This window comes from Acartia tonsa, chromosome 4 (assembly GCF_053477335.1).
Source record: "Acartia tonsa isolate MP-2025a chromosome 4, ASM5347733v1, whole genome shotgun sequence".
In the NCBI taxonomy this organism is placed as follows: domain Eukaryota; kingdom Metazoa; phylum Arthropoda; class Copepoda; order Calanoida; family Acartiidae; genus Acartia; species Acartia tonsa.
In genome coordinates this window covers 1,701,434-1,727,777 of record NC_137263.1, presented here as the reverse complement: position 1 = coordinate 1,727,777, position 26,344 = coordinate 1,701,434, and the positions used below count along the sequence as shown (strand labels likewise).

The 26,344-nt window shown below is 34.6% G+C and overlaps 4 protein-coding genes across 4 annotated transcripts in view; all 4 read right to left on the bottom strand.

The window, feature by feature from the left end:
* The window catches only part of LOC145315635 (polyamine-transporting ATPase 13A3-like), a 76,713-nt gene extending 73,413 nt beyond the window's left edge, over positions 1 to 3,300 (bottom strand). Inside the window, exon 1 of the mRNA XM_080155623.1 lies at positions 3,192 to 3,300. The gene's annotated coding sequence lies outside the window, so the exon portion shown is untranslated. The remainder of the gene's footprint in view (positions 1 to 3,191) is intronic.
* An 887-nt stretch (positions 3,301 to 4,187) lies between these two features.
* On the bottom strand, positions 4,188 to 14,734 carry LOC145315644 (dihydrolipoyllysine-residue acetyltransferase component of pyruvate dehydrogenase complex-like). Its single transcript, XM_080155637.1, has 8 exons — positions 14,620 to 14,734; positions 13,110 to 13,244; positions 12,371 to 12,479; positions 11,731 to 11,888; positions 11,101 to 11,187; positions 6,357 to 6,968; positions 5,414 to 5,817; positions 4,188 to 4,702 (listed from the first exon to the last, which is right to left on the bottom strand). Exons 1-8 carry the CDS (start codon positions 14,671 to 14,673, stop codon positions 4,573 to 4,575), a joined length of 1,689 nt encoding a protein of 562 aa, XP_080011763.1. The 5' UTR covers positions 14,674 to 14,734; the 3' UTR covers positions 4,188 to 4,572.
* Positions 14,735 to 15,149: 415 nt separating this feature from the next.
* Positions 15,150 to 21,659, bottom strand: LOC145315611 (delta(3,5)-Delta(2,4)-dienoyl-CoA isomerase, mitochondrial). The gene is made up of 9 exons (XM_080155592.1): positions 21,566 to 21,659; positions 21,019 to 21,068; positions 20,318 to 20,470; positions 19,651 to 19,716; positions 18,982 to 19,050; positions 18,497 to 18,617; positions 17,118 to 17,270; positions 16,804 to 16,955; positions 15,150 to 15,556 (listed from the first exon to the last, which is right to left on the bottom strand). The coding sequence occupies exons 1-9, from the start codon at positions 21,635 to 21,637 to the stop codon at positions 15,460 to 15,462; spliced, it is 933 nt and encodes a 310-aa protein (XP_080011718.1). The 5' UTR covers positions 21,638 to 21,659; the 3' UTR covers positions 15,150 to 15,459.
* Taf8 (TBP-associated factor 8) lies at positions 21,649 to 25,491 on the bottom strand. Its single transcript, XM_080155593.1, has 5 exons — positions 25,271 to 25,491; positions 24,826 to 24,967; positions 24,134 to 24,296; positions 23,571 to 23,691; positions 21,649 to 22,409 (listed from the first exon to the last, which is right to left on the bottom strand). Exons 1-5 carry the CDS (start codon positions 25,429 to 25,431, stop codon positions 22,073 to 22,075), a joined length of 924 nt encoding a protein of 307 aa, XP_080011719.1. The 5' UTR covers positions 25,432 to 25,491; the 3' UTR covers positions 21,649 to 22,072.
* Positions 25,492 to 26,344: the final 853 nt, after the last annotated feature.

The following is a 26,344-nucleotide window of genomic DNA, read 5'->3' as shown; positions in this document are numbered from 1 at the left end:
TAATAGTGGGGATAATTTTGTTTATTATCATATTTTGTAAGAGAAATCATCACAAAAAAAATATCCATCTTCCAAGAAATCATAAACTCCTTACCATGCGGACAAATTGAGTTATAAAGTAGCTTTACTAAATGTCCAAATGATAAATATTTACAAGTGTTTTTTCTTTTAATTACTGCATAGTAATTAATAAAATTATTATTACTTTTCTATAATTAGGGTTGGTCCGTCCGTCCGTACATCCGTGACGGATTGCTCTTTTCATTATCCTGTATCAAGTAGTTTTTAAACAAATTTACTTACGATTTTGCTTCGACTTTTATACATTTATATTCTGATTATTCAGTTTTGACATTAAGTGTTAATGTTCGTTTGTCCAACTGTTTCAGTACTTTGCTTTTATGGATGTTGTCATCCTTGTTCTATATAATATACTAGCAGCTGCGCTCCTAGCATCTAGTAGCTCTGTATTTGAATTGATAGGACAAGCAAGAACTCAATCGGTTGAGTATTTATTAAAATCTTGAGCTTCAGACTAAAAAAAACCTTACTACTTTATATAATAGGATACCTAGGTATAATATGTACAATTGGTGTTTTTATATTTTTGTATAAGTATTAGTTTCCCTACTCTTACATAAATAAAGGTTAATTATGAAATGTATAACACAGACAACTACCTAGCCCAAGTGGTGGGGACCTTTTTTGTCTGCTAGCAAATTACTTTCTGCTCTTTTGAAGCGATATGGATGTGTAAATATTTCCGATGCTATTAAATAATATTCCCAATTGAAAGTCGGCAAAGGGTCCCTAGAGTTATATATAGCTCATGTCCCCTCTATTCTTTTACTTCAATTGTTTAACAAGCGACAACGCCCCTAGAGTCCTCTAGGTGCTTCTCATTAGAAGAGGAAAGGTTATCAAACAGCAGGGATCTCAATGGATAAGATTTTATTAAGCTTTGTATGATGATTCCTCTAAAAGTTAGGTACGATTTTAGAAAGCGCATCAACTCTATACTCTAGTATATACGTCCTTTGAAAACATGCAACAAATTTCTTTATAATTTTGTTTAGACTTATTAGGAGTTATTGTTTGTTTGTCCACCCTTCTGATTTCAGAGGTTCACTTTTATGGAAGTTGTCATCCTTGTTTAATATATGATTAATTAGGCATAAACATGACCTGACATTGACGTTAGTAAATATTATTCCATATTAATCATGGAAGGAAGGGGACATTTGGCTGTTTATTTTACTAGTCTCCAAAGTTTTATGATAACGTTTCTAATTCGGACTTTTGTTGAACTTTGATAGGTTCATTAAGATGATTGTCCAAGCGTTTCAACCAATTGTAATCTACAAAAGGGTTTAACTTGTGCATTATACTTGGAGATGTACATCAGTTTATCAGCAATTGTCTTATCCATTTAGATCGCTGATATTTAATACATATCATAAAAAGGATGACAATATAAATAAGTGGCGAAGCACAGAAATATACGAAATAAGATAAGTACTGTATAATAACAAACTTATTAGTAGCGAAGCTACTCTATAATTCACAATGTCCGTCCGTCTGTCCGTCCGTCCGTAATTAATGAATTGGGGGAAACGTGATTTTCTCGGATCCTATAAAAGATAGAAAGCTGATTTTTTTGACAACATTCCCATCATTAAGGAGCACAATTAACTATAAAACATCAATGGCGGTCGGACTGCTTTATAGCAGGTTTTAGGCTATTTTTTATATTTTCCAAATTTTCCCCATATCTTTGGTGTTTATGGTCCGATTTTCAAAACTTTTTCAGTTAAAGATATTAAAAATTAAAAATTTTCGTCATTTGAAGAAAACAACAATGACGGTCAGACTGCCTTTTTGCAGGTTTTTGGCTATTTTTATATTTTTCACATTTTTCCCCATATCTTTGGTGTTTATGGTCCGATTTTCGAAATTTTTTCAGTTAAAGATATCAAAATTAAATTTACTGTCGTTTGAAGAAAACAACAATGACAGTCAGACTGCCTTTTTGCAGGTTTTTGGCTATTTTTATATTTTTCACATTTTTACCCATATCTTTGGTGTTTATGGTCCAATTTTTAAAACTTTTTTTGCATTAACAGTTTCAAAATATTGTTTCCCATTGTTATGTGCATCTAATATGTAACTGTCTTCATCATACAAAATAAAACAAGGTTTCGTGTTTATTTTCTCCAATAAATAAATTCTTGATTTTAATAAATACACTTTAAATCTACTTCTACGTATTCCCATCCACAATTTTTTGTGCTTCGCTACTTATGGATGTTGTCATCCTTGTATTTTTATAGTAAATGGTATTGAGAATCTTTACATGTAATACCAGAAGCGCATCTATTCAATTTTCCCCATGTTTTTATAGCGCTATAGACAGACGGACGGACAAAGTAAGTTTTAGAGCATGCTTTATAAAGGAAGATTATTACTTTGAATTAAAAAATCAGGGATCTAACGGGATAAGACAAGGACCGATAAATTGATGTACAATGTACATCCCCAATGATGATTCACCAAAATATCCCTTCTGTAGATTACAATTGACGAAACGTTTGCTTACTTCACTTGTTAAACCGACAAATAAGAAAACATTACTATAAAACTTCGGGGACTAGTGTAATAATCAACCCAATATTCCCTCCCTCCCTGGAAAAAATACTGTTATTAATTCGTACTATACTAGTTAATTTGTAATTAAAACTGTATAAAAGAACTAGAGATAGAGAGATAGGACAATAAATGATAAAATTTTTCCAATTCTGTCTTACGTAGGTCGTAGAATCTTCACTTTTTGGAGAAATCAAATTAATGTTGTTTAATTTATATGTAATGCTCGCAGCTCTGGCTCAAATAAATTACTCAAATACAGGATTCTGTTTAAGAACATACTTATATTTTTAGGACTTGATTCTAGGGGTGCATTGAACTATTGTACCTTTTGTCTTAAGAATCATTGTTACAATATCAGGATAATATCATACCAAAAATTGTCATAAAAAAAATTAAAATCTGCTTAAAATGAACGATATAGAGTTGCTACGCTTTTTAAATCGTATCTAACTTACAGGAATAATCATCCTAAGTTAAAAATCAACAGGACAATCTTGACGTCCGTACAGACTTTGATTATAGAGAAGCGTCGCTTTAAAAACTACCTGATTTCTGCAATGTAACATCCGCTCATTTTGTAACTAAACATTTTTTGACAACTTAATCATTAAAACTGCAATAAAGGTTGTGCAAAAAATGCATCCTTTTTAAAACAAGAAGTGCGCGGTTTGTGTTAATAGTAGAAAAATGTAAAGTTGATATTCATAATTCCAAAAACTAGAGATCAGAGCGGTTCTAAGGGTATGAGTGGTATCTTTCTATTATTAACACAAGCCGCGCAAATGTGTTTTTAAAAAGGATGCAATTTTTTTGTACACCCTTCAGAATTAAAAATCTTCCAATAAATAAAAACAATATTTCTTAGTAGCGAAGCTTCTATATAACTCACTTTATTTGTTAAATAAATCAATTAAAATTGAAACATTGCTGAATAAGTATTTGTCATAATTTTACCATTTGTAATAATTTAATATAAAGAATATTAATATCTGAAAAACATTAATAATAAAGTTTATATGTAGAGTAGTATGATTCCGTGATTTAACGGGATAAGACAATGGCTGATAAATTGATGTAGATCCCCAATTATGATAAAGTTTGTATTAAACTAGTTCCATCGCCCCATACCTCTAGAGGAGGCAGAAAAAATAGCCTAAAACCAACCAAAGACAGTTTTAAAGTTTCTCTAAATAGTACATCGCATTCGGACCGGCAATTTTCGAGATCTTAAGCTACAAACAAACAAAAACTTACTATCTTATATAATAGGACATAATAAAAAATGAAATAAAAATTAAACTTATTTTTTCTAATTATTTATTTAAAAACCAACAATAATGCATTGATAATAGACCCAAATAGATGCAATTCATTTAATCAGGGCTCGACAGCCGCGCCTCAGCCATATGTAAGCCTCAGCAAAGCATTCAAGCTAATTTAAATTTAAAGCTCAGTTGTGGCCGACGCGCGGCTGCCAAGCCGTGCAAATAATAAAATAATGTTTTATTTTGTATCTAACTTTTTTCTCAAAAATTCACTGGTTTTACTGAATGTAACTTATTTATTAAAACGGCACAATATTAAATAAAAAAAATTAATAAAAAATTCTATGTGATTATAATGACTATTAAAAATTGATCGAAATATTTTTCAAAATAATGGCTTCGAAACCGATTAATATTCGCTGGATTAGAACCAGTTCTCCGCCATACTGAATAATTGACCTCCTACAAGTAAAAAAAAATTGAGGTAAGATGTTCCAAAAAGGAGTAGGGGTGGGTAAAAGAAGGTAATACCACCCCCCCCCCCCCTGAGAATTTTTTTACTCTACAGACAAAACATTTTTTCAAAGATGCCAAATCCCTCTATTCAAGTTCCTTATATAAAATCTTACTCTAGCAAAAAAAATAAGAAAATGTATGAAAATTATTGTAGCTGTGCCGCAGATCTATCCATCCTGATGCTGGGCAGGAAACCGGTTCCCAGCAGCTCCGGCCTCTCCATCAAGGTCTTGAACACCGTCATAAAGTCGGCAGCCAACGCTTCATCAATAAATCTAAAAAATAAGAAAAAATGCGTAATAGAGCAATGCATATAGGATTGACAGGGGAAAATTTGTCGTCAATTTAGCTTGCTATTATGAACTTTAATTATTGGTCAGTTCGTTTATCCAGTAGGAGAGGAGGGTATGTAGTATAGGGTGTAGAGGGGAAGTATCGTTATTTTAGTCAGCTGTGAGCATCACTTCATCAGAATACATAAAATCTAGTGCAACATCCAAGTAAAAATATATCGATTCTTGTACTAATAAATATAAAAATAACGGAATAAAATTATATCAAATATGTTTAATTGAAAAAATTGCACCTTTTAAATGGCAATGAACATATACCGTTTTAACATTTAATTTGCAATTAATGTATAAAAAGTATTTAAAGCACACAAAAAAAGTCAAATTAAATAATTAAAGAAAATAATAATATTTTATTAAAATTATTATTATTGATATTACTCCAAAACACAAAATCTTAGATCTAACTAGGTAGTATATACTTTCCTAGAGATTTACGGGGATAAGACAATGCACAATAAACTGACGCTCATCACCAAAGATGATAAAAAAACACCTTCCCTGGAACTACAAGAAGCTTCATTGTAAAAGAAAACAATATCGTTCCAGCGGCCAGTGACATCCTAAGCTACAGACACACAGACAAACATCCCGTTACTATCATTCTATCCTTTTATTCCCCTAAAAGTATTTTACCTTCTGTCAAAAGAAAGTGTTGAGGTCATAATTGTCTCTGGCTTCATTGTGTCCGGATTAATAATCTGGCGGCCGCCGCCGACCGCCAAAATCGCCGCTTGTGGCGCATTAATAATCGCCGTAAACTCGGCGATGCCAAACATACCCAGGTTGGAAATTGTAAATGAACCGCCCTGGAACTCGTCTAATTTGAGTTTATTCTCCCTCGCCCGTCCCGCCAGCTCTTTAACGTCCGCCGAAATTTGTTGCACCGGTTTGTTGGCGGCGTCCTTGACTATCGGCGTGATGAGGCCGTTGTCGGTGGCCACGGCCACGCTGATGTCGATGGTTGACATGGGCACGACCTCCTCGTTGATGATGTTGACGTTGAGCTGGGGTACGTATTGCAGGGCAGTTGCTACAGCCTTGTTGTTTAGGTGGAGTTAATCATTTTGTCCAGGGATCTAAAGGTCTAAGACAATGGCCGATAAATTGTTGTGCATCCCCAATGATGATACACAACATTACCCCTTTTGTAGATTACAATTATCGATTAAAATGTTTGGATACTTAACTTAATGAACCAACCAATCAAAATTGGAAGCCAACAAATAGGAAAACATTAATATAAAACTTTGAAGACAAGTGCAAGATATCGCCCAATGTCCCCTCCCTCCTTGAAACTGGTGCCTTTTTGAAATTAATATTGAAAATCTAAAAAGAAACAGACATACACGCATTCATCATACTATTTTAGCAAACAAAAAAAAAGTCAAGGAAAATCTTATCTTTTTCTAAATATTTCATTTGACACTTTATGAGCGGGATGGTTTTAGTCCATTTTTCTACCTTCTTTCCAACCCTTCAATAACAAAGCAAAATGACTAAAATCATAATAAGACATCCTACTTTAAAAATTTGTGTAAAGAAATAAGAATTCTATATTAGATATAACTCCACCAACCTTAATAACAAAATCATTAATAGAAACTTTATATCCAGAGGCGATATAATCCTTCCGCAGCCGGCTCACGTTATCAATAACCGCCGTCGCGGAACTGTAGCCGTGCGGCGCTGTTTGCTTGGAATCTGTCAGCCGTTTGGCGATAACCTTGCGCATGTTGGTGAGCTCAACATCGGTGTAGCCGCTGCGCGGACGAGGAGCGGGCTTGGCGGCGGGTGACTTGGAAGCTGCAGCTTGTGCCGCGGCCGGTTTGGCGGCTGCCTGCGGCAGCGGTACTGAGTGCACAACCGCGGATAGATTGTTTTCTTTGATGTATTTCTTAACGTCGGCCTTGACTATGTTGCCCTTGGGGCCGGAGCCGGTAATGTTCTCCGGCTTAATGTTGAACTGTGACATCAGCAAAGCAGTCGCCGGACCGACCTGAGAGGGATGGACAAACGGATGGTCCGAGGCAACACTAACGGTGCCGGAACTGGCAACTGCGGCGGCAGCCGCGGCCTGGGTGTCGGCTACAGCCGCTGGGGCGGGTTTGGCGGCCTCACCGCCGGCTGGAATGGCAACGTCGTTCCAGTCTTGGCCTTCCTCAACCATGAGAGCAATAGGTACACCAATCTGAACAGAAAAGTATAATTAAAAAGGGGGGGGGGGGAAAGTGACACTTTTTGAAACCAAAACTAAAAGTCAACAAAGGAACTCAACTAAAAAAAAAAGAGTTACAGGTCTGAGATTTTGCATGGCAGTTGCTTTATAGGGGTACAATATGGAACTGTGAAGAAACGGCGGCGCAACCGCCGAAAACCGCCGTTTCCCGCCGAATTTTTTTTTTGCCTTTTCTCGGCGGTTGCGCCGCCGTTTCTTCACAGTTCTACATTGTACCCCTATAAAGCAACTGCCATGCAAAATGTCAGACCTGTAACTCTTTTTTTTAGTTGAGTTCCTTTGACTTTAAGTTTTGGTTTCAAAAAGTGTCACTTTCGCCCCCCCCCCCCCCCCTTTTGAAATAGAAAGGCACGGGCTAACTCAACTGGTATTTATTTTAGGATTTCTATTTTAATACTCATGAAAATTGTCTTTAATACGATGCTAGACATGATTTTTCTGTATGGCTGAGAACCGGATCTAATCCCGACGATATAAATCGGTTTAAAAGCCATACTGGACAATATATTAATTCTTGGAAATACCAGATAACTTAATTCAGACACAGTTTTTAGTTTTTAGTTTGCAGAATTGCATTAAATATACAATAAATATAGCAAGTGTAGATTTATAACCCCATCATTAAACCAATAAGGAAACAGTTAACAATTCTATTACTGTATTGGTTAGAAAGAGTGCACAATTACTTATACAAATATATTTATACCTTAAAATACTAGATGGCTTAATTCAGACACAGTTAACAGTTTTTAGTTTGCAGAATTACATTACATACACAATACATATATCAAGTCTAGATATAAAATCCAATATTTAAACCAATAGGAAATCGGTGAAAGAAATTACGACCACATTATTGGTTAGATTGTGTACACAATGATTGAAATATATTAATCCTTAAAATTCTAGATTAAATTAATTAGGACACAGTAAATAGTTTTTAGTTTGCAGAATTACATTAAATACACTATAAATATAGCAAGACTTGATATCTAATCCCATAATTAAACCAATAGGAAACAGTATAGCAACAATCCTATTACATTATTGGTTAGATAGTGTACACATTTGTAATATGACTCAAATATATTAATTCTTGTAAATACTAGATAACTTTATTCAGACATAGTTAAGAGTTTGCAGAATTGCATTAAAATACAATGTTTTTAAAAATCCAGAAAAGTCTAGAACATAATAAAATGTTAATTCGGGGCCAACAAACTATGATTATCACCAGGGAGGGATAGGACATTGGGCTGTTTATTATACTAGTCCCCAAAGATTTATATTAATGTGTTCTTATTATCATTATCATTGGGGATTTCAATCAATTTATCGACCATTATCTTAGCCCTTTAGATCCCTGGATTATCATAAACACAAACATTCTCAAATTTGCATTAATTTTTAAAAGCGAAGCTTTTCTATAATTAGGGTCGGTCCGTCCGAGATAGATAGCTTTTTTCGTTAATTTAGGCATGTTAGAATTGTCCTATCCATTTCAAACTTTGCATGATGATTTCTGTAGTTGTTAGGTACGATTTAGAAAGCGTAGCAACTCTATAATCATTACCAAAATGCCCGTACGTCTATTTTAAACATGTTGATTTTTCTACTTTTTCAACAACAAATTTTGATGTGATCTAATCATCCGATTGATCTGATTTTTTTTGTATACTGATTCCTGGGACAACAAAATACAATATTATAAGCGAAGCAACTCTATAATTAAGTCCTAAAAATGTCAGTATGTCCATAAACATTATCCTGTATCAAGCAGTTTTTCAACAAATTTACTTACAATTTTGCTTCGACTCTTGTACTTTTATATTCTGATTATTCAGTTCAGACACTATACAAGTGTTAATGTTCGTTTGTCCTACCGTTTCAGTGCTTCGCTTTTATGGATGTTGTCATCCTTGTTTATTAAGAAACTATTTAGTAATTTTTATCTTTAATTTCATAACTGCACGTAACAACTTAGGATAGTTGTAAAGTAAAAAAAACCTGACCTAAAAATTTCTGAGTATAAATAAAATAACCCACAAGAAAGGGTTCGTCATTAGGTGACTTAAAATTGCCAAAATTTTGGATTAAGTTTTTGCTATCAAGTTTAGGTTATTATCCTTAAAATAAAATAACAGAATCTCTGTCTATCTGTCTGTACCGAAGGATCTCGCTAACTACTGAACCGATATGGTTCTCCTTTACAGGGTAGCTTCTCATAGGCCCTGGGAAGATTTATAACTATTTATTTAAACTTTATAAGAGCGGTGCCGAAAAATTCGCCCCAGCTGCCGTAGCTGATATCCGGCAGCCGCCACCGCCGCCACAGTTACCAAATTCAAGGTGTCATTGACAACAATTTTAATTTTCGTGGGTATAACTTGTCAAAAAATCAACCAGTATGGCAGTAACATACTTTTACGGCATGATATGCTAAAAAGGTGTATTTAAAATATTTGAATAATGGATATAGGATATATGTGGATATATTGACGTCAAAATATTTGTCGTCAAAATAGATTGGTAATATGGCTCTCATTTATTGGCCAGTTCGTAAATCCAGTAGGAGTAGAGTAAATGGGTTAAAGGGGGTGGACGGGTCCGAGTATCGTTATTTAAGCCAGATGTATATCAGAGTACTTGAAAATCTGATACAACATCCAGTAATAATATATAGATTACTTGAATTTTGTCGAATAATCATAAGACGTAACTCTCTTAACATTAAGAAAATAAACAATACTTAAAATCAATAGAAATTGAATGCTTATGGCGTAGCTACCATACAAGCCTGGCGTGTACCATGTGTTCAATTGTCCCCTCTCCCCCGCATAACCTTTCCAACTATTCACCAATGTCTGTCTAGTGATAAGGGATCTTAAGGGAAAAGACAAAGGACGATAAATAGATGTACAATGTCCATCCCCAATTATTTTTATATAAAAATTATTGGTTGAAAAGTTTGGACACTGCTAGTTTAAACAATGTCCCCTCAATCCCTGGTGCTTTAATTATTTCCCTTTCTTCAAGGTGGTGTGGAGAGGAGTTGTACCCGAAGCTTCTCTAAGCCCCGAAGAGGTCAATCCTTCAGATGTAGTAAAATTATGCCTTAAAACCTGATTGCTAGCATCAGAAGCAAACGTCCTTGTGATATAATATGGGTACAAGGAAAATTATGGTTTAACGTCAACACAAAACAAAACAAGGAAATTTTTTTAAAACTGTTTGTTTAATCTTTAATTCCAAATAAATGTCATGTTACTTAGTTAGGTAATAGACTTGGAATTTATTTCTCGTATTCATTCGAAACCGGTGGATTATCCATACGAAAAAACTATGATCAGCATCGAATTATATCCAGATTTCTACGAATATAATAATGTACAATCATAAGATTAAAAATTTTTAGCTAGTGCCTTTGGCATCTCGGGGCTAAAAAAAACTGGTTTTAATCTTATAATTGTACAATTACATTAACCGCGGAAAGCCGTTTATAATACGATGCGAGAAATAACTATTACTGCTTTAAAACCAACTTCATAGAAAATAACTTCTTAATACTTTTTAAAGAGAAAGGATATTATTATACAATGAAACAAAAATGAAATTATTCATAAGTAGCGAAGCTTAAAAGTTGTGGATGGACATCTGGAGAAGTAATTAAACTGAATGAAAAAAATCACGAAACCTTTAAAAAATATATATTAACGGGAAAATCTAGGAATCAATCTAGCACCCCGACCAATACACAAATCTCAAACTTGGTGGAAATATATAGAATGAGAACTTCTACAATCTCTGAAAAATAAAGCCGCCTATCTAGAATACCTAGGGAGTTGAGAAAATCACGAAAACTTGAAAATCTATGAATCGATCTAGCACCCAAAACAATAAGCAAAAACAATGGAATTTAATGGAAATATGAAGAACATGAACTTATTCAATCACTTAATTTCAGCTGCATATCTTGAATAGGAGCCAAGAAAATCATGTTTTTCCCCAGGCCATAGCGTTACGAACTGACGGACGGTCCGATAAAGTGAATTATAAATTGGCTTCGTTACTAAAAAGTGTGTACCTGTACGCCAGTAGTTCCCTCTGGCACCAGAATCTTGGCCAGGACGCCATCGTCATCAGCCTCCATGGATACCACAGCTTTGTCAGTCTAGGTAGATTAATGGATATAGAATATACGTGGATATACTGACAGGGGAAAATATGTTGTCAATTTAGTTTGTTAATATGGACCCCATTTATTGGTCAGTTCCTTCATCCACTATAGGGGTAAAGATGTAAAGTTATTATAGCCAGCTATTTATCACTTTATCAAAGTACATTTAAATCTGATTCAACATCCAAGCAATAATATATCGATTATCAAAGGTTTATAACATGTATAAAGCGAAGATTAACAAAATTAAAATTTAGAGTTATACAACTTCTTAACAAGATTCTTAAAAAGATAATATTAACTAGAAACCTGAAGGAAAATGAATAGTTTATCCTATAATATAAAGTAGAAAGGGTTTTATGTCTGTAGCTAAAGATCTCGGAAAATTCTGATCCGAATTGGGTAATTCTTTTCAGGGCAGGTTTCTTGGGGTGGTTTTAGGCTATTTTCCTGTCAAGTCAATCCGCCCCTAGAGGCTAGGGACGAAGCATCTAGTAATACTTATAGTACACCCCAAAATTTTTTTTACTTATATACCTGAATATCACAAAGCAGGTCCCCGGCGCCCATCTTCTCTCCCTCCTTCTTGTACCACTTGACAATGGTGCCCTCCGCCATGGTCGGCGACAGGCTCGGCATGTTGATCACGGTGCCGGGTGTCGAGCCCCCGGTTGTGGCGGCGGCAGCAGGAGCTTCTAAAATAATAGTGAAGTCTGATTTCAAGTAAGCTTTCTTAATTTCAATAAATGGCTTTTACAAAGATGTTAATTTGGGTTGAGATCGATCAATAGCTTTAAAAACTCTATAAATGAAGATTATATTTTAGTTCTGAACTGAGTCGCCTGAACGAATAGGAATCAGATTTACAAATTAAAGTTGAAAAAAGAGCTTACAATAAAGGGAGGGGGGAATTTGGCATGGCAATAGCTTTAAAGAGGTAGAGTATGGAACTGTGAGGAAACGGCGGCGGAACCACCGCTCAAGCCGAAAACCGCCGAATTTTATTTTGCTTTTACTCGTCAAATTTAACAATTTGGAATCTCTAAGACAAACTGTAACTCTTTTTTTAGTCGAGTTCCATGACTTTTAGATTTGTGGTGTAAACAGTAAAACTTGAAGGAAAAAATCGTTTTGTATAAATATTGAATAAGTATTTTCCAGGAGTTGTTCTTATTACCTGGTTCTGCGGCCTCTGGGGTTGCAGGAGCCGCGGCAGAAGCTCCGGAAGCCGCCACAGCTTTCCAATCTTCACCCTCTTCTGCCATTATGGCGATAAGAGCTCCAACCTATAACAATAAAAATATGGATTGGATTATTTGGATCAGGGATCGGGAAGGGGCAATGGATCTAAATTTCATCGCTTTAGTTGTATTGGACTTTGGGTACTAGGGTAAGATAACATAAAATATTCAACACAAACATACTCATCTTTAGTTATCTACAACTAGTTTTGTTATCTACAACCATTAACCACCCCCCCCCCCCAAACTCAAATAACTAAAAACACAATGAAATAGGTACCTAGGTATATAGTTACTAATAAAAAACAAACAAAAACAAGTACCAAGGGCCATACAATGACGAGAAAGCAATTCTAAAAATTGTAATTTGTGGAAGAAGTAAAAACTGTTGTCAAAACTAAAGGCATAAGAACAGCAAAAGCTTACAGGGATCTGGGATAAGACAATGGCCAATAAATTAAAGTACATCCCAAATAATGATACACAAAATTACTACTTGTGTAGATTGCAGTTAGTGGTTAAAACGTTTGGACATTTAACTTAATGAACTCACATTAAAAATTTAATGAAAGTCCCCAAAGTTGTTAAGCTAACGAATAAGAAAATGTTATTATAAAACGTTGGAGACTAGTGTAATAAACAGCCCTATGACCCCTCCCTCCGTGAAAAGCTTACCTTTGTGGTGCCGGAGTCTGCCTGGATGAGGATCTTGGCCAGGACACCCTCCTCATCTACCTCCATGGAGACAACAGCCTTGTCTGTCTGGATGTCACACACAACGTCTCCGGGCTCAACAGATTCGCCCTCTTTCTACAGAAAAAGAAAAACAAGGATTTGAGTAACCATAAAAGTAAGAAAATAACAAGATTGGTTTTATAACAACCTACCTCCTATGGATTTTGAAATAAAAAAAAGATTAAGTTCTATTGTTTTGCCAGATTATTATTTTTTGCAAAAAAAAAGTTTGAAAATGCTATGACAAATTGCCAAGATATGCCAAGTTTGCTTATGTAGTTCTGACAGATACACTAACAAAAATATTGAATATTTTTATGTATTTATGAACTGAAAGCCAAAGAAGATAAAGTATAGAATAGAATCCAGGTAAAAGATTCTGCCTGGCTAGCCTGAAGTAAAATTGGAACTTTTGAAAGACCAAAACGGCTATAAGGCTGTTAGTAAATAACATGATTTCAGTAAATATTACGAAAAAATATTTAAAATAAATTCCTTTTGCAATAATTTACTAAAAGCCTTGTAGCCAAGAATCCAGCTTTCCCTTCCCTATTCACAATGGATTAAAAATGAATTTAATGTGCATATTAAGCCTTAAAAAATTAAATTATGTAAGAAAATTTACAAAAAATATTGGTCTCAGTATTTATATTATAAAACTAGGTTGCGCTTTTATGTTTGTTTTTAAACAGCTGATTTATACATGATAGCAACTACATCCATACATTAACTTGTGGTAGGGGAGGGGCGGGGGGAAAGGGGTTGTACCTAATTGGCTGACCTTAAAAATTATAAATGTGGTCAATCATACTTATCAAAACAAGGTGTACATTAACAATTAACTTATCATTATTGTCTAAAACGACTAAACATTAAATGCTGGATTTACTTCCACACGAGGTGTGTTTCAGTTGTGACTTTCTTCGTATGATACCATTGATATTAAGGGTCCAAGATTACCTGCCTTACTGAATAAGATATAAATTTATTCTAAAGATTAAAATTGTATAACACTATATAAAACCAAATTTTAAACCGGATCTATTGGATTTAGATACAAATTAAACTTTTTAATTTTGTCCAACTAGTCATTGTGATTTTTACTTTAGCATTATTGTCTTTACTGCGCAAGTCAAAGATTCCTTCAAATTTCCCAGAAATATTTAGGGTTTTCATTTCTATTCCTCCTTATTCTATGACTGAAAGCGTTTTTTTAAATTGAATACTTATAAAAACAATTAAATTAAATTGTACATTTGTCCCTTCTTCTAAAAGTGCTTTTTTCGAAGGGCAAGAGAAGTGTTGTCAACTTCCTATTTGATGAGAAGTTATAACTTCACTATCTATCTATAGACAATATGTCCTTGTTCTAAATAAAATAATTTAGTATATACGTCAAGAGAGTCCAAAATAAAAGAGTAGCGGCGCGACAAAAAAAAAGTTACATTACCTTGAGCCATTTTACAATAGTTCCCTCCTCCATGGTTGGGGAAAGGGAAGGCATCTTAATCTGTACAGCCGCGCTGACCGCTGATGTGTACAGGCTACTAAGACCAATACTTAAATTATTTGTTTGTTTCCTACCTACTAATGGACCGATCCTTCAAAATATATGCTAGTTTTCAAGGCTCTTAAGGGATAGGACAATTAATTGTAGATAAAATCAATGGAATAAAATTTAGAGTCAACCAATCATAATTTAATAAATGTACCCAACGATTATGAGTCAACGAATAAGAAAACGTAATTAAAAACTTTAGGTACCAGTGTAATTTACAATTCAATGGCCCTCCCTCCCTCCAAAAAAACATCTTTGATGTTCAGACAGACATATGTAATTATAGAACAGCTTCGCTGCTGTAATGTCAATTTAAGTATTTGTTCCTGGCAGCTTTCTGTGTGGCTGGCAGCGCGTGGCGTCTCAGGGCAGCTGCCGCCGGCTGCTGACACCGCTGACATGCGCGCAGCAGCATTTTTCACTCTGAAATAGTTTTTTTGGTTAAGTATGTATATATACATATTGTATTAAAAGCACTTTTGATAAATATTTTCTTTCTAATAAATAAAAGTATGTAATATCTTAATACATAATAGTTTAAAATAAATAAATAGGTAGGTATTGTACTAAAATAATGATTTAAATTTCCAAAATAACTCTTAATGTGAAAAATCTTCTAATTTTGTTTCGAAAATCCTCCAATATAAATATCCAATAATGTTAATGTTAATCTTTCTATTACTCCATGTAAAATGTATTATATTATAAATTTTTGACAACGGTATTGTTTTATCACAGTTTGGCAAAGGTTGGGGGCGGAGCAGTTTTGTCCATGCTCGCCATGGCGGACTTCATAACGTCCTCGCTCTGCAACATCGCCATGTTGAACCTGAAATACACCAGAAAGGTTATTGTTGTGTATGTCACAGGGAGGGAGGGTCCCCAAAGTTTCAAGACCATGTTTTCACGTTTGTTGACTTAAAAACTTTGGGGACTATTAAAAATCATTGCTCGTTGGTACAAACAAGCGGTGTCCAAACTTTTCCACCACTAACTTTAATCCCTTATGTTTTAAGACGTTGATGGGGTTAGTCTTAGCTTAAATAGGGTCAATAATAAAAACATTAATAATGACAGACATGTGACAATACAATAGTAAGAGTGGGGATATACCTTAGCCTATAAATAGGCACACTAGAAAATTTAATCTTTTTTAAGATCTTTGAACCATAAAGCTGATTGTCTGTTGGGTGTTATTTACGGTAAGGCACAATAACGACTTTCATACAAAGGTTTTATTATAATATATGGTTTGTTGCCTTGTGGGTGTTCAATTTTATAATGAAATAAGTATAAGGAGTAGACCGACTCAGAATTACCACTTTTTTTGAAATTCAATGAGCGCGCTATTTCAACCCATTCCTTTTATGAAATAAAGACCAATGATACCAAAAAAAGTGTTCTGGTAGCTTTTTTTCAGCAATATGTCAAATTCGATTTTCATAAAAAAGGGGAAGGTTCCCCCCTGGGGGTGAAAATTTTTTTTCTTTCAAACCATGGCTTTATACACCTTCCTGAATTCGTCTCGAAGAGTACATTAAGGATCAAAAAACGATTTTAAAATATTTTGATCATAGCAAGAGCTATTCTCAAAAAACTAACAATTTTGGCCATTTTAGCAAAATCAGGTGATTTTGACGGTTATTTGAGGATAACTTTTTCTGGGATCAATATATTTAAAAAACGATTTTTGATTCTTAATGTACTCTTCAAGACGAATTCAGGAAGGTGTATAAAGCCATGGTTTGAAAGAAAAAAAAATTTCACCCCCAGGGGGGAACCTTCCCCTTTTTTATGAAATTCGAATTTGACATATTGCTGAAAAAATAGTCTGAGAACACTTTTAAAGGTATCAATAGTCTTATATTTATGAATAGAATGGGTTAAAATAGCGCGCCAAAAAATTTTGCATCTTGAGTCGGCCTAATAAGGAGGGAGGGGATATTGGGCTGTTTATTACAATAATTCCAAAAGTTTTATTATAACGTTTTCTTATTCGTTGACTTGACAACGGTTTATTTAATTGGTTGGTTCGTTTTAAAATGAGTGTCCACACATTTCAACCACTTGGCTTACCTGGCAATATAGTCTAGTCCCTCGTCTGGTGAATGTTCCCTGGAGTACGCCAAGTTGATTTTTGTGCCTTGCACCGCAACCGGCGATTTTGCGGCGATATTTGCCGCCATTTCCAGAGCTGCCGCCATCATTTCTTCTTTGTTAGCGTATACCTAAAGTAAAAATTCTAAAGATAGAGGGCCAGGTAAATAAAGCGAACGAGGAAATTCTTTTTTTTTTGTAAAGGCTTTATATATGTAGATTTAGATAGACAACATTCGAATTTGAGTCAATTAGGAGGCAAAATGTTGTATTATCAGCTGAACTATCCTTACCCTGGAGACAAGACCAATCTTTTCGGCCTCCGGGGCCTTCAGCTTTCTAGCGGTCAGACACAGCTCGTTGACCAAGCTTTGGCTGCCAATGGCACGAGGCAGCCGCTGCAGGGTCCCGACGTCAGCTGCCAATCCCATGTCGACTTCTTTCACCTTAAATAGATTGTAGTTGTTAATAAAGTTTCTTCATATTTTTATACTAGGTATTTTTTGTTGAAAGAAACAATGGATAAGTTAATCTTTAGTTGGATAATTTTTTTGATACTTTTTAATTGAACCTTTTGATATATTTTATCTATAATGAATGATCCTCTCCCTCCTTGGTATTTTTGGCGTTTTCCTTAAAGTGCTTATTCGAGAGCACTTATAATATGGGGAGGGATTATTAATTTAGGTCATGTTAGGTTATTTTTAGTAGCGAAGCTACTCTATAATTTGAAATGTCCGTCTGTCTGTATGTCCGTATGTCTTAGTTTGGGGGAAACGTGATTTTCTCGGCTCCTATAAAAGATAAAAGGCTGAAATTTTTTGACAACATTCCCATTATTAAGGAGCCCAATTAACTATAAAACATAAATGGCGGTTGGACCGCTTTTTAGCAGGTTTTAAGCTATTTTTGTATTTTTCACATTTTTCTCCATATTTTTGGTGTTTATGGTCCAATTTCCAAAATTTTTTCAGTTTTTGATATCAAAATAAAATTTCCTGTCTTTTCATAAAAAAAATGACGGTCAGACTGTGTTTAAGCAGGTTTTAGGCTATTTTTGTATTTTTCACATTTTTATCCATACTTTTGGTGTTTATGGTCCGATTTCCAAAATTTTGTCAGTTATAGATATCAAAATTAAATTTCCTGTCTTTTCAAGGAAACATCAATGGCGGTCAGACTGCCTTTTTGCAGGTTTTTGGCTATTTTTATATTTTTCTCATTTTTCCTGGTATCTTTGGTGTTTATGGTCCAATTTCCAAATTTTTTTAGTTAAAAATATCAAAATTAAATTTCCTGTTGTTTTGATCATCCAATTTACTTTTACCGTCAGTCTGTTAGTCATAGTACTGATATATAAGTATTAAAAAATTAAAAACAAATATTGAAAAGGTTTCGTGATTTTTCCCTAATATACATGTTTTTGACAACTAATCTTTAAAATCTTATACATAATTTTTGTGCTTCGCTACTTATGGATGTTTTCATCCTTGTTTATTTATTACTGGTGGATAGCCCCGTAGGTTATGGGCAACGCTGCGTTAGGTCCCCACACTGGAAATTCAAGGAAAAAACTACCCCCCCCCCCCATCTTTCCCCCTTAATTTCAATCTATTTCAGATATTCAGTGCTCTATATGCATTTTAAGGGAAAGCAATATATTTGTCCTAACCTGGAACCAAGCATCCTCTGTGCACATTCTGATGTCAACGCCGCAGATAAGATCCACGCCTCCGCCGATACAGGCGGAATGGATGGCGCCGATAATCGGCTTGGGGCAGTGTTCCAGGGTACTATTATTAAATCCCGCCATTATATTAGGCAACAAAAATTAAAGTTTTTAAAATTCATGAATGGCAATAGGAATTATTCTAAGCCCAAAATATTCAGGGATCTTAGGGGATAGGACAATGAGAAATAAATTTATATAGATCCCTATTAATGATAATCAAAATTATGACTTTTGTAGATTTCAATTATTGGTAGGTATAATAGTTTGGACATTACTATTTAAAATTCACGTAAAGTGCCCAAAGTTTTTAATTCATCAAATAAGTCAAAGTTATTATAAAACTTTGGGTACTATTGTAAATTACAATTCAATGAGCTCTCCCTCACTGAAAAAAATAAATTGAACTAATGGCTGGCGAACTTTGCCTGAATTGTTTCTGTAGCCGGCGAATTTTGTTATACATTACTGTACACTTACGGGCGATATCGTCATCTAATTATAATTCAAAGTTGTATTTCTTTTTAAAGTACTAGCGGTTACGCCCCTATAAGCATCTAGGGGCAATTAATGTGGAAGATACCTCACCAAAAATAGTTAAAAACCATACCTTGACCTATAAGAATCTTCATTGTAAAGGAGAACCATAGTGGTTCAGCGGTTAGTGAGATCCTTCGCAAAAGACAAAAAAAACTTACTAGTTACTTTGTTTATTAGGATTAGGATGTGAAGATGATATTTTATTGGCCAGTTCGTTCATCCAGTAGAAGGGGAGGTAATGGGGTAAAGAGGGTAATCGTTATTATAGCCCACTGCAAGTTTAAAGTACATGAAACATGGCATAAGATCCAATTAATAATAAATCTATTGTATTTCTTACAGTAAAATGTCCCCTTCCTCCCTGGGTATTCCTAAAGATTTGATTATATGATAAATACAACAAAGGATCCTCCCCATAAATAGCAGTTCGTTCATCAAGTAGGAGGGGAGAAGATGGGGTAATTGGTTTGGTATCGTTATTTTAGCCAGCTGATCAGAGTACAAAAAAACCTGGTGCAACATCCAAGTAATAATATATGATAAATACAACTATTCCTGAATAAACGACGGAAGCCAATTCTGATAGATCCACCAAGTCAATACCAGAGGTAAACATCTTACCTAGAGCGTAGCAACAGTTTCACTTTTACTATTCTACATTTAGGGTATGTTCGTGTGTTCGTATTTGCCGTGTAGCCTACAGAAAAGTGAATATGACATAATCGTCAAGAATGTTCACTAATGTGATATTTTACATTGTAATGAATAATGGATATATGATATACATGGATATATTGACAGGGGAAAATTTGTCATCAATATAGCCTGCTAATATGGACCTCATTTATTGGCCAGTTTGTTAATCCAGTAGGGTGGATGGGGGGTGTCGTTATTTAGGCCAGCTGCGAGCATCACTTTATCAGCGTACATGGATAATATATCGATTTTCATTGTTGTATTTAAGCCAACGTATGAAAACTGTGTTTTTATATATTCTTTGGGGACCAGAGCTGGATCTTTAAATATTTTAGTGGTGAGCCAGATCGGGGTGAGCCAACTTTCCACCAATGAGAGCACAGCATTTATGAAATGCCGCGCTGTGATTGGCTGAAATTCGGCGCACCCCGATCTGGCTCACCACTAAAATGATTAAAAGATCCAGCTCAGTATAAATCACTGTCAATTGTCTCACCCCTCCCTAGAAATAAAATAGTAAAGTTCCCTGCGGCACTGAGTACGACAACCCTACAGTCGGAGTCCTCGCCCACCCGGTCAAAGAAGTCCCCAATCTCGCCCCACATCTCCATGGACAGCGCGTTCATCTTTTTGGGCCGGTTCAACTCCAGGTTGTACACGAACTCGGACGGCTGGGACACACTGAACAGAGGGAGAATATGTAAAATTTAAGTGTTTATTTGATTAAAATTTGTAATAACTGGGGCCGGGTACAGTGAAAGTTTCAAGTAATCATCGGTGGTCTTTTCCTTTCTTCAAGTGGTAAATTTTGTCTTTAAAAATTATCCTACACTCCCCTCATACTTAAAAACATGTCTGCAATCTCTAACACTGTCGGGCACTTTTAACCTTTTATCTAACCTAACCTAAAATAAGCGTCGAAATTATATTTTCTAAAAGTACGTTTTTAAAAACCTTAAATTATTATTTAGGACAAGTCATTAAAAATCCATTACAAGAACAAAAATGTGCACAAAAGATAATTATAAAAAGAATGACAACATCCATAAGTAGTGAAGCAAAAAAATAATCTATAGATTAGATAATCAAATGTCATAGGAATCTTCTCTAAAATTTTAAGGAGTCGATCTCTAATAGTAGCTGAGAAAATCACACTTCACCCATAGCGTTAACGAATGACTGACTGACAGATAAAGTAAATTACAGAATAGCAGCAACTTAAAACTTACTTTAAATTATTGTATGATGAATAAGCAGGTACAAGGTTTGACATGGCTCTAAATATTCAATTATTCTCATCAACTTTTAATTGTGGCTATGTTCTTTTATATAGAGAGACCAACCGACAGAATAAATAAATTGTAGAATAGATTAGAATATTCTATCAAAAATATTGATACAAACAAGGATGACAACATTCAAAAGTAGCGAAGCACAAAAAATCATGGAATGGACAAACAGACAAAGTCAATTATAGAGCAGATGTTCAGTTCTCATAACAATGAAAAAATGAGATAAAATATGCAAAAATCCAAAAAATTCACAAAGCCTTACAAAAAAAAACTTTTACATATTCTGAAGCATGACCAACAGATAGACTGACAAAACATAATTCATAAGAATCTTTACTAAAATTTTATCAGTCTAGGTATCTTTTATAGCAGCCAAGAAAATCACATTTCCTTTATAGCGTTAAGGCCTAACTTTCGGACGGACAGACAAATTGAATGATAGAATAGATTCTCTTTAGTACAAATAAAAGTTGATAATATTCCTGGCAGATATATTATATGAAGAAAGTGTTGATGATGCCCCCCTAATCACTCCCAAGCTACGCGATGCTAACATTTTACTTATTATTTTATTTTGTCTGCAAGAGCAAGAGATAAGAAACAAATAATAAGGGTGTCAACATTTCTTACAACAAATCCGTATTTTTAATTTTTATTATTTTTTAACCCAAATTCCTTTACCCAATAAGGAACAATGTCATGAAATTATTAATTTATAATAGGCATTTGAACTTAAACTTTAAATGCATTAGGTACCTATTAAATCTTAAAAATGAATTAACTATTTAAATCCCATTTTTTCTCCAATATTTGTTCAAAGAAAATATTTGATTAAAGGACAATCGAAATTAAGTAAAAAAATATTTGAAATGAAGAAATTTACAACAAAAATATGATAATACATACAATTTTCATTCTGATATTAAGTTTATACAATTAAATACAAATTATTAAAAAATACATTATCTAGGTACGTTATATAGATATCATTTCAATCTCGCTGTTTTTTCGGCGTTCGCGGTAACCGAACCGGCCGCAAAAACGGATTATCACTTAAATCCGTCTCGGTCAGAGATTCGTTCAGCCGCGACGTGTTCAGATCCGGCAACGGCAGGCCGGAGCCGTTATTACTACCGCCTCCGCCGCCTAAAATCGGATCATTTTCGTCGTCCGATTCGTCGCCGGTTCCGTCCGGCGCCTGGGTGCTGAGCTGCTCGAATGACCGCTTTTTGCGGGTCCGCCGCTCCATCTCCGGGTCGTCCTCGAATATCTGGTCCTTGAAGATGAGTGCGTCCACGTAGGGCGGCAGTTTGTATTCGTCTTCGCCTAGTTCCGACAGACAGGTCAGAGATTATTTTCAATTAGTTACATTGATATTAGGGATGGCAATCCGTATCCGGAATCCGCCCAATTTTTGGCCAATTTTGGAATCCGAATCCAGATCCGGAATCCGTTTTTTAATAGCGGATTCCGGATTCTTAATTGGTAGGCTAAATTAGCGTCTCGAGTTTTTTCTTTCAACTCCTCCTCTTTGAAGGCAAAAATTTTCATTAATATATATATAATATATTTTAAAATCTGGTTCGATTCTCGGACGTGAATTATAGAGAACACCAAGAACATTAATTTTTAGGACATATGTAGCACTTAATTTTTTAAATTTTTTTAAAAATCTTTTTAAATATTGCTAGAATCCGGAATCCGAATCCGGAATCCTCCAAATTAAGAATGCGGAATCCGCAAGAATCCGCCACTTTTTTTGACGGATTCTTTAAGAATCCGGAATCCGAATCCGGCCCAAAAATTCGACGGATTGCCATCAAAAATTGATATATTATTAATTGGATATTGTACCAGATTTACAAGTACTCTGATAAAGTGATGCTCGCAGATGACTAAAATAACGATACCCTCATCAACCCTCGTCTCTTCCTTCCCTCCCTTTTAGTTTTTACTGTATGAACGAGCTGACAATATATCCACGTTATAAATTCATTAAGATCTCACGAATGCTGATCCAATAGAGTTTTACTTTTTAGGGAATATCCATATAGATTCTAGGTAATTCATTTCGAAATTAGATTTTTGGGATGGTGATTTTAAGCTATCCTTCCATTTTTCCCCCGTTCAAATACAAAGCTCCTACATGCTAGTAGCAAGCAAAGCCATTAGTTTTACATATACAAGCGGCAACACCCGTAGCTTCTAGGTATTCTGCATTTGAAGACGCAAAGAGAAGCTAGAAAATAGATTGAAACCATCCCAAGAAAAAATCAGAAAATAGAATAGCCTAAATCGATCACAAGATTTATGTGAAGCTTACCTCAAATGAAGAATTCAATCGGTTTAGTAGTTATTGAGATCTTAGGCTTCAAACAAAAAAAACTTACTACTTGTATATGATTATCTGTGACCTATTAGATATTCTATATTAATCCGATAAAAATCTCTTAAAATAAATGTTATAATATCAAATAATCTCTGTTCCTTTGACACATGAGATGAGGGGGAATAGGTTTGTATCGTCAGTATTGAACAAATTGTGGATTTTTCCAGTCTTGGCGATAAACCTGGTCAAGGCACGCTCCACGTCACGCTTCTGGCTTGCAGCTGAAATATTTTTTTTACATATTTTTAGTTAATAAACCACTTATATAAAAGTAACAGGATGTGTTTGTACCGACGCAAGGGTCCGATATTATGGAATGAAAAAAAAAATCAGGAACTTATGTATTTTAAACTAAAATATAAAGTGGTGTGACTACTAAAGGCCTCTAGGGGCGTTTTCACAAAAAAATTTTACATAATAATTGCCCTGTTCTAAGCCATACTGAAAAATCATGTATAGCATCTTGTTACAGACAGTTTTTCGGATGTTGAAATAGATATCATAAAATTAATCCCAGTTTTGTTAGTCCGGACCTTCGGCCCCTTGGGGCTATCAAAACTGGTTTAATCTTATAATTTTTCATTTTACTATCCGATGAAAGCTGTTTGTAATACGATGCGATAAATAACTATTTATTCACTTAAAAAAAAAATTCAATCTTACCTTTTTCTCTGACACTTTCATAGTCAGTAATAGGTTGTCTGTGTGTGGGTGTGTGTATGTAGCTGTGGCTGTCCGGCAGCTCAGGCATGTACTCGGGTATGTGGCCGGGGTGCCGCTTCTTGTTGCCCGTGTGCAGGATAGTTGGCTGCTTCACTTCCGGTGCCTGTGGTGTATAAATGTATAAGTATAGATGTATAATCCACACAACTACCTAGCCCAAGTGGTGGGAACATTTTTCGTCTGTTGGCAAATTTCTTTATGCTCTTCTGTAGCGACTTGGCTGTGTTAAAATTAATGAAATTTAATGAGATACTAAATACATACTTTTTGTTAAACTTGCAACTTTTGCTCAAGTTTAATCGCGTGTCGTGGACTGAATAAATTTAAAACTGTGTCAAAACAAAAGACAATAAATTGTTCTTACTGCTTTAAGTGCAGTAGAGTAATAAGTAAATTAGGATGAATATTCCCAAGTAATCTGTAGGGAATATAATAGTAATCTTACTTAAGTCGCATTTTAATATAAAAAATACATAAAATGTTTTTAATAAGTTGGGTATGAACCTATAGAAAATATAGAAACATGAAAACTTTAATAAATACCTAGGTAGGTTATTTAAAATAATTATGATTTACACATAAAAATTTTAATAAAAAGGTCAAATGCATAAAATTAAAATACATAAAATTACCTGTCCCGGCGTAGTAACGGCTTTGGCTGTCCGCCGGCGGGCAAATTCATTCAGTCCCGTGATAGGCACGCCTAACTCAACCATGGCGAGGATTAAGTCGGCGATTATGGGCTCCACTCTCCCAGCCAACTCACAAAATTGCCTAAAAAAAACATTATGACTTTGAGATAAATCATTTGAACTGTGTAACCTTTAGGAATCTAAAGGGATAAGACAATGTCCGATAAATTGATGTATATCCCCAATGCTGATACACAAAATTAGTGGTTGAAACGTTTGGACACTCAACTCTATGAACCGCCAAACCAAATTTTAATAAAATTCACTAAAGTTTTTAAGCCAACGAATAAAAAAAACGTTATTATAAAACATAGGGGACTAGTATAATAAACAACCCAATGTTTCATGCCTCCCTGTTTTAAAGTAATACAACAATTTAATTTACCTTGTAGAACGACCAATTTCAATGAGAAGGCTTGTCAACAATTCTGTTAAGGTTTCAATGGCGGCGGGTTCAGCCGCGTCGAAGCCCACCTCGTTACAAATACTTGAGACAGAGGCTTTCAGACAATAACGGTAAGGGTCCGATACCTCGCCGTACTCCATGGTTATGCCGTTAATAATTAACGGTTATGATGAGATACGATTTGATTTAATATTTGTTAGTTATCTGAAAAGAAATCTTTAGTGATAAGACAATGAACGATAGATTCATATATCATATGTAGAACTACATAATTACAATTATAACAAACAAAAATACCCATTCTGTAGATAAAAATTATCCGTTAATTAGTTTGGATTATTTATTAACAATTAAAGGGTAAAAAAAACATGCGTAGATTTTTAAAATTCAAATTGCTCGGCTTGTGTTAATGGTAGAAAAAAGGCACGCATGTCGTTAGAACCGCTAGGAAATATATTTTTAGGAAATATAAAAATGATTCCTAAGCTATGTATAGTTTAGGAGCTACGTGTTAAAATGTCCTAACTGACTTAAAACTTGACTTGCGAGTAAATTTTAGGACATTTTAACATCTGGCTCCTAGATTATTTGTAGCACAGGAACCGTTCTTATATTTCCAAAAAATACAGTTCATAGCGGTTCTAACGGTATGCGTAACATTTTTCTACTATTAACACAAGCCGCACAATTCGAAATTTAAAAATGTAGGCATCTCATTTTGCAAAATATCTTCTCTAAATTTTAGTTATATTTTAAAATTTACACCAGTTTGGACAGTTTAACACGTAGCTCCTAAACTATGCATAGCACAGGAATCGTTTTTATATTTCCTGGAAATAGACTTCTTAGCGGTTCTAACGACATACGTGCCTTTTTTCTACCATTAACACAAGCCGCGCAATATGAATTTTAAAAATCTACGCATTTTTTTTGCTCACCCTTTAACTAATGTCAAGATAATGCATGATAGAGTAATACCCAAAGAAATAATGAAAGAGGACGTGCTTTCTTAACTTTGGGTACCATGCAGAGTATAAATTATAGTCCAATGTC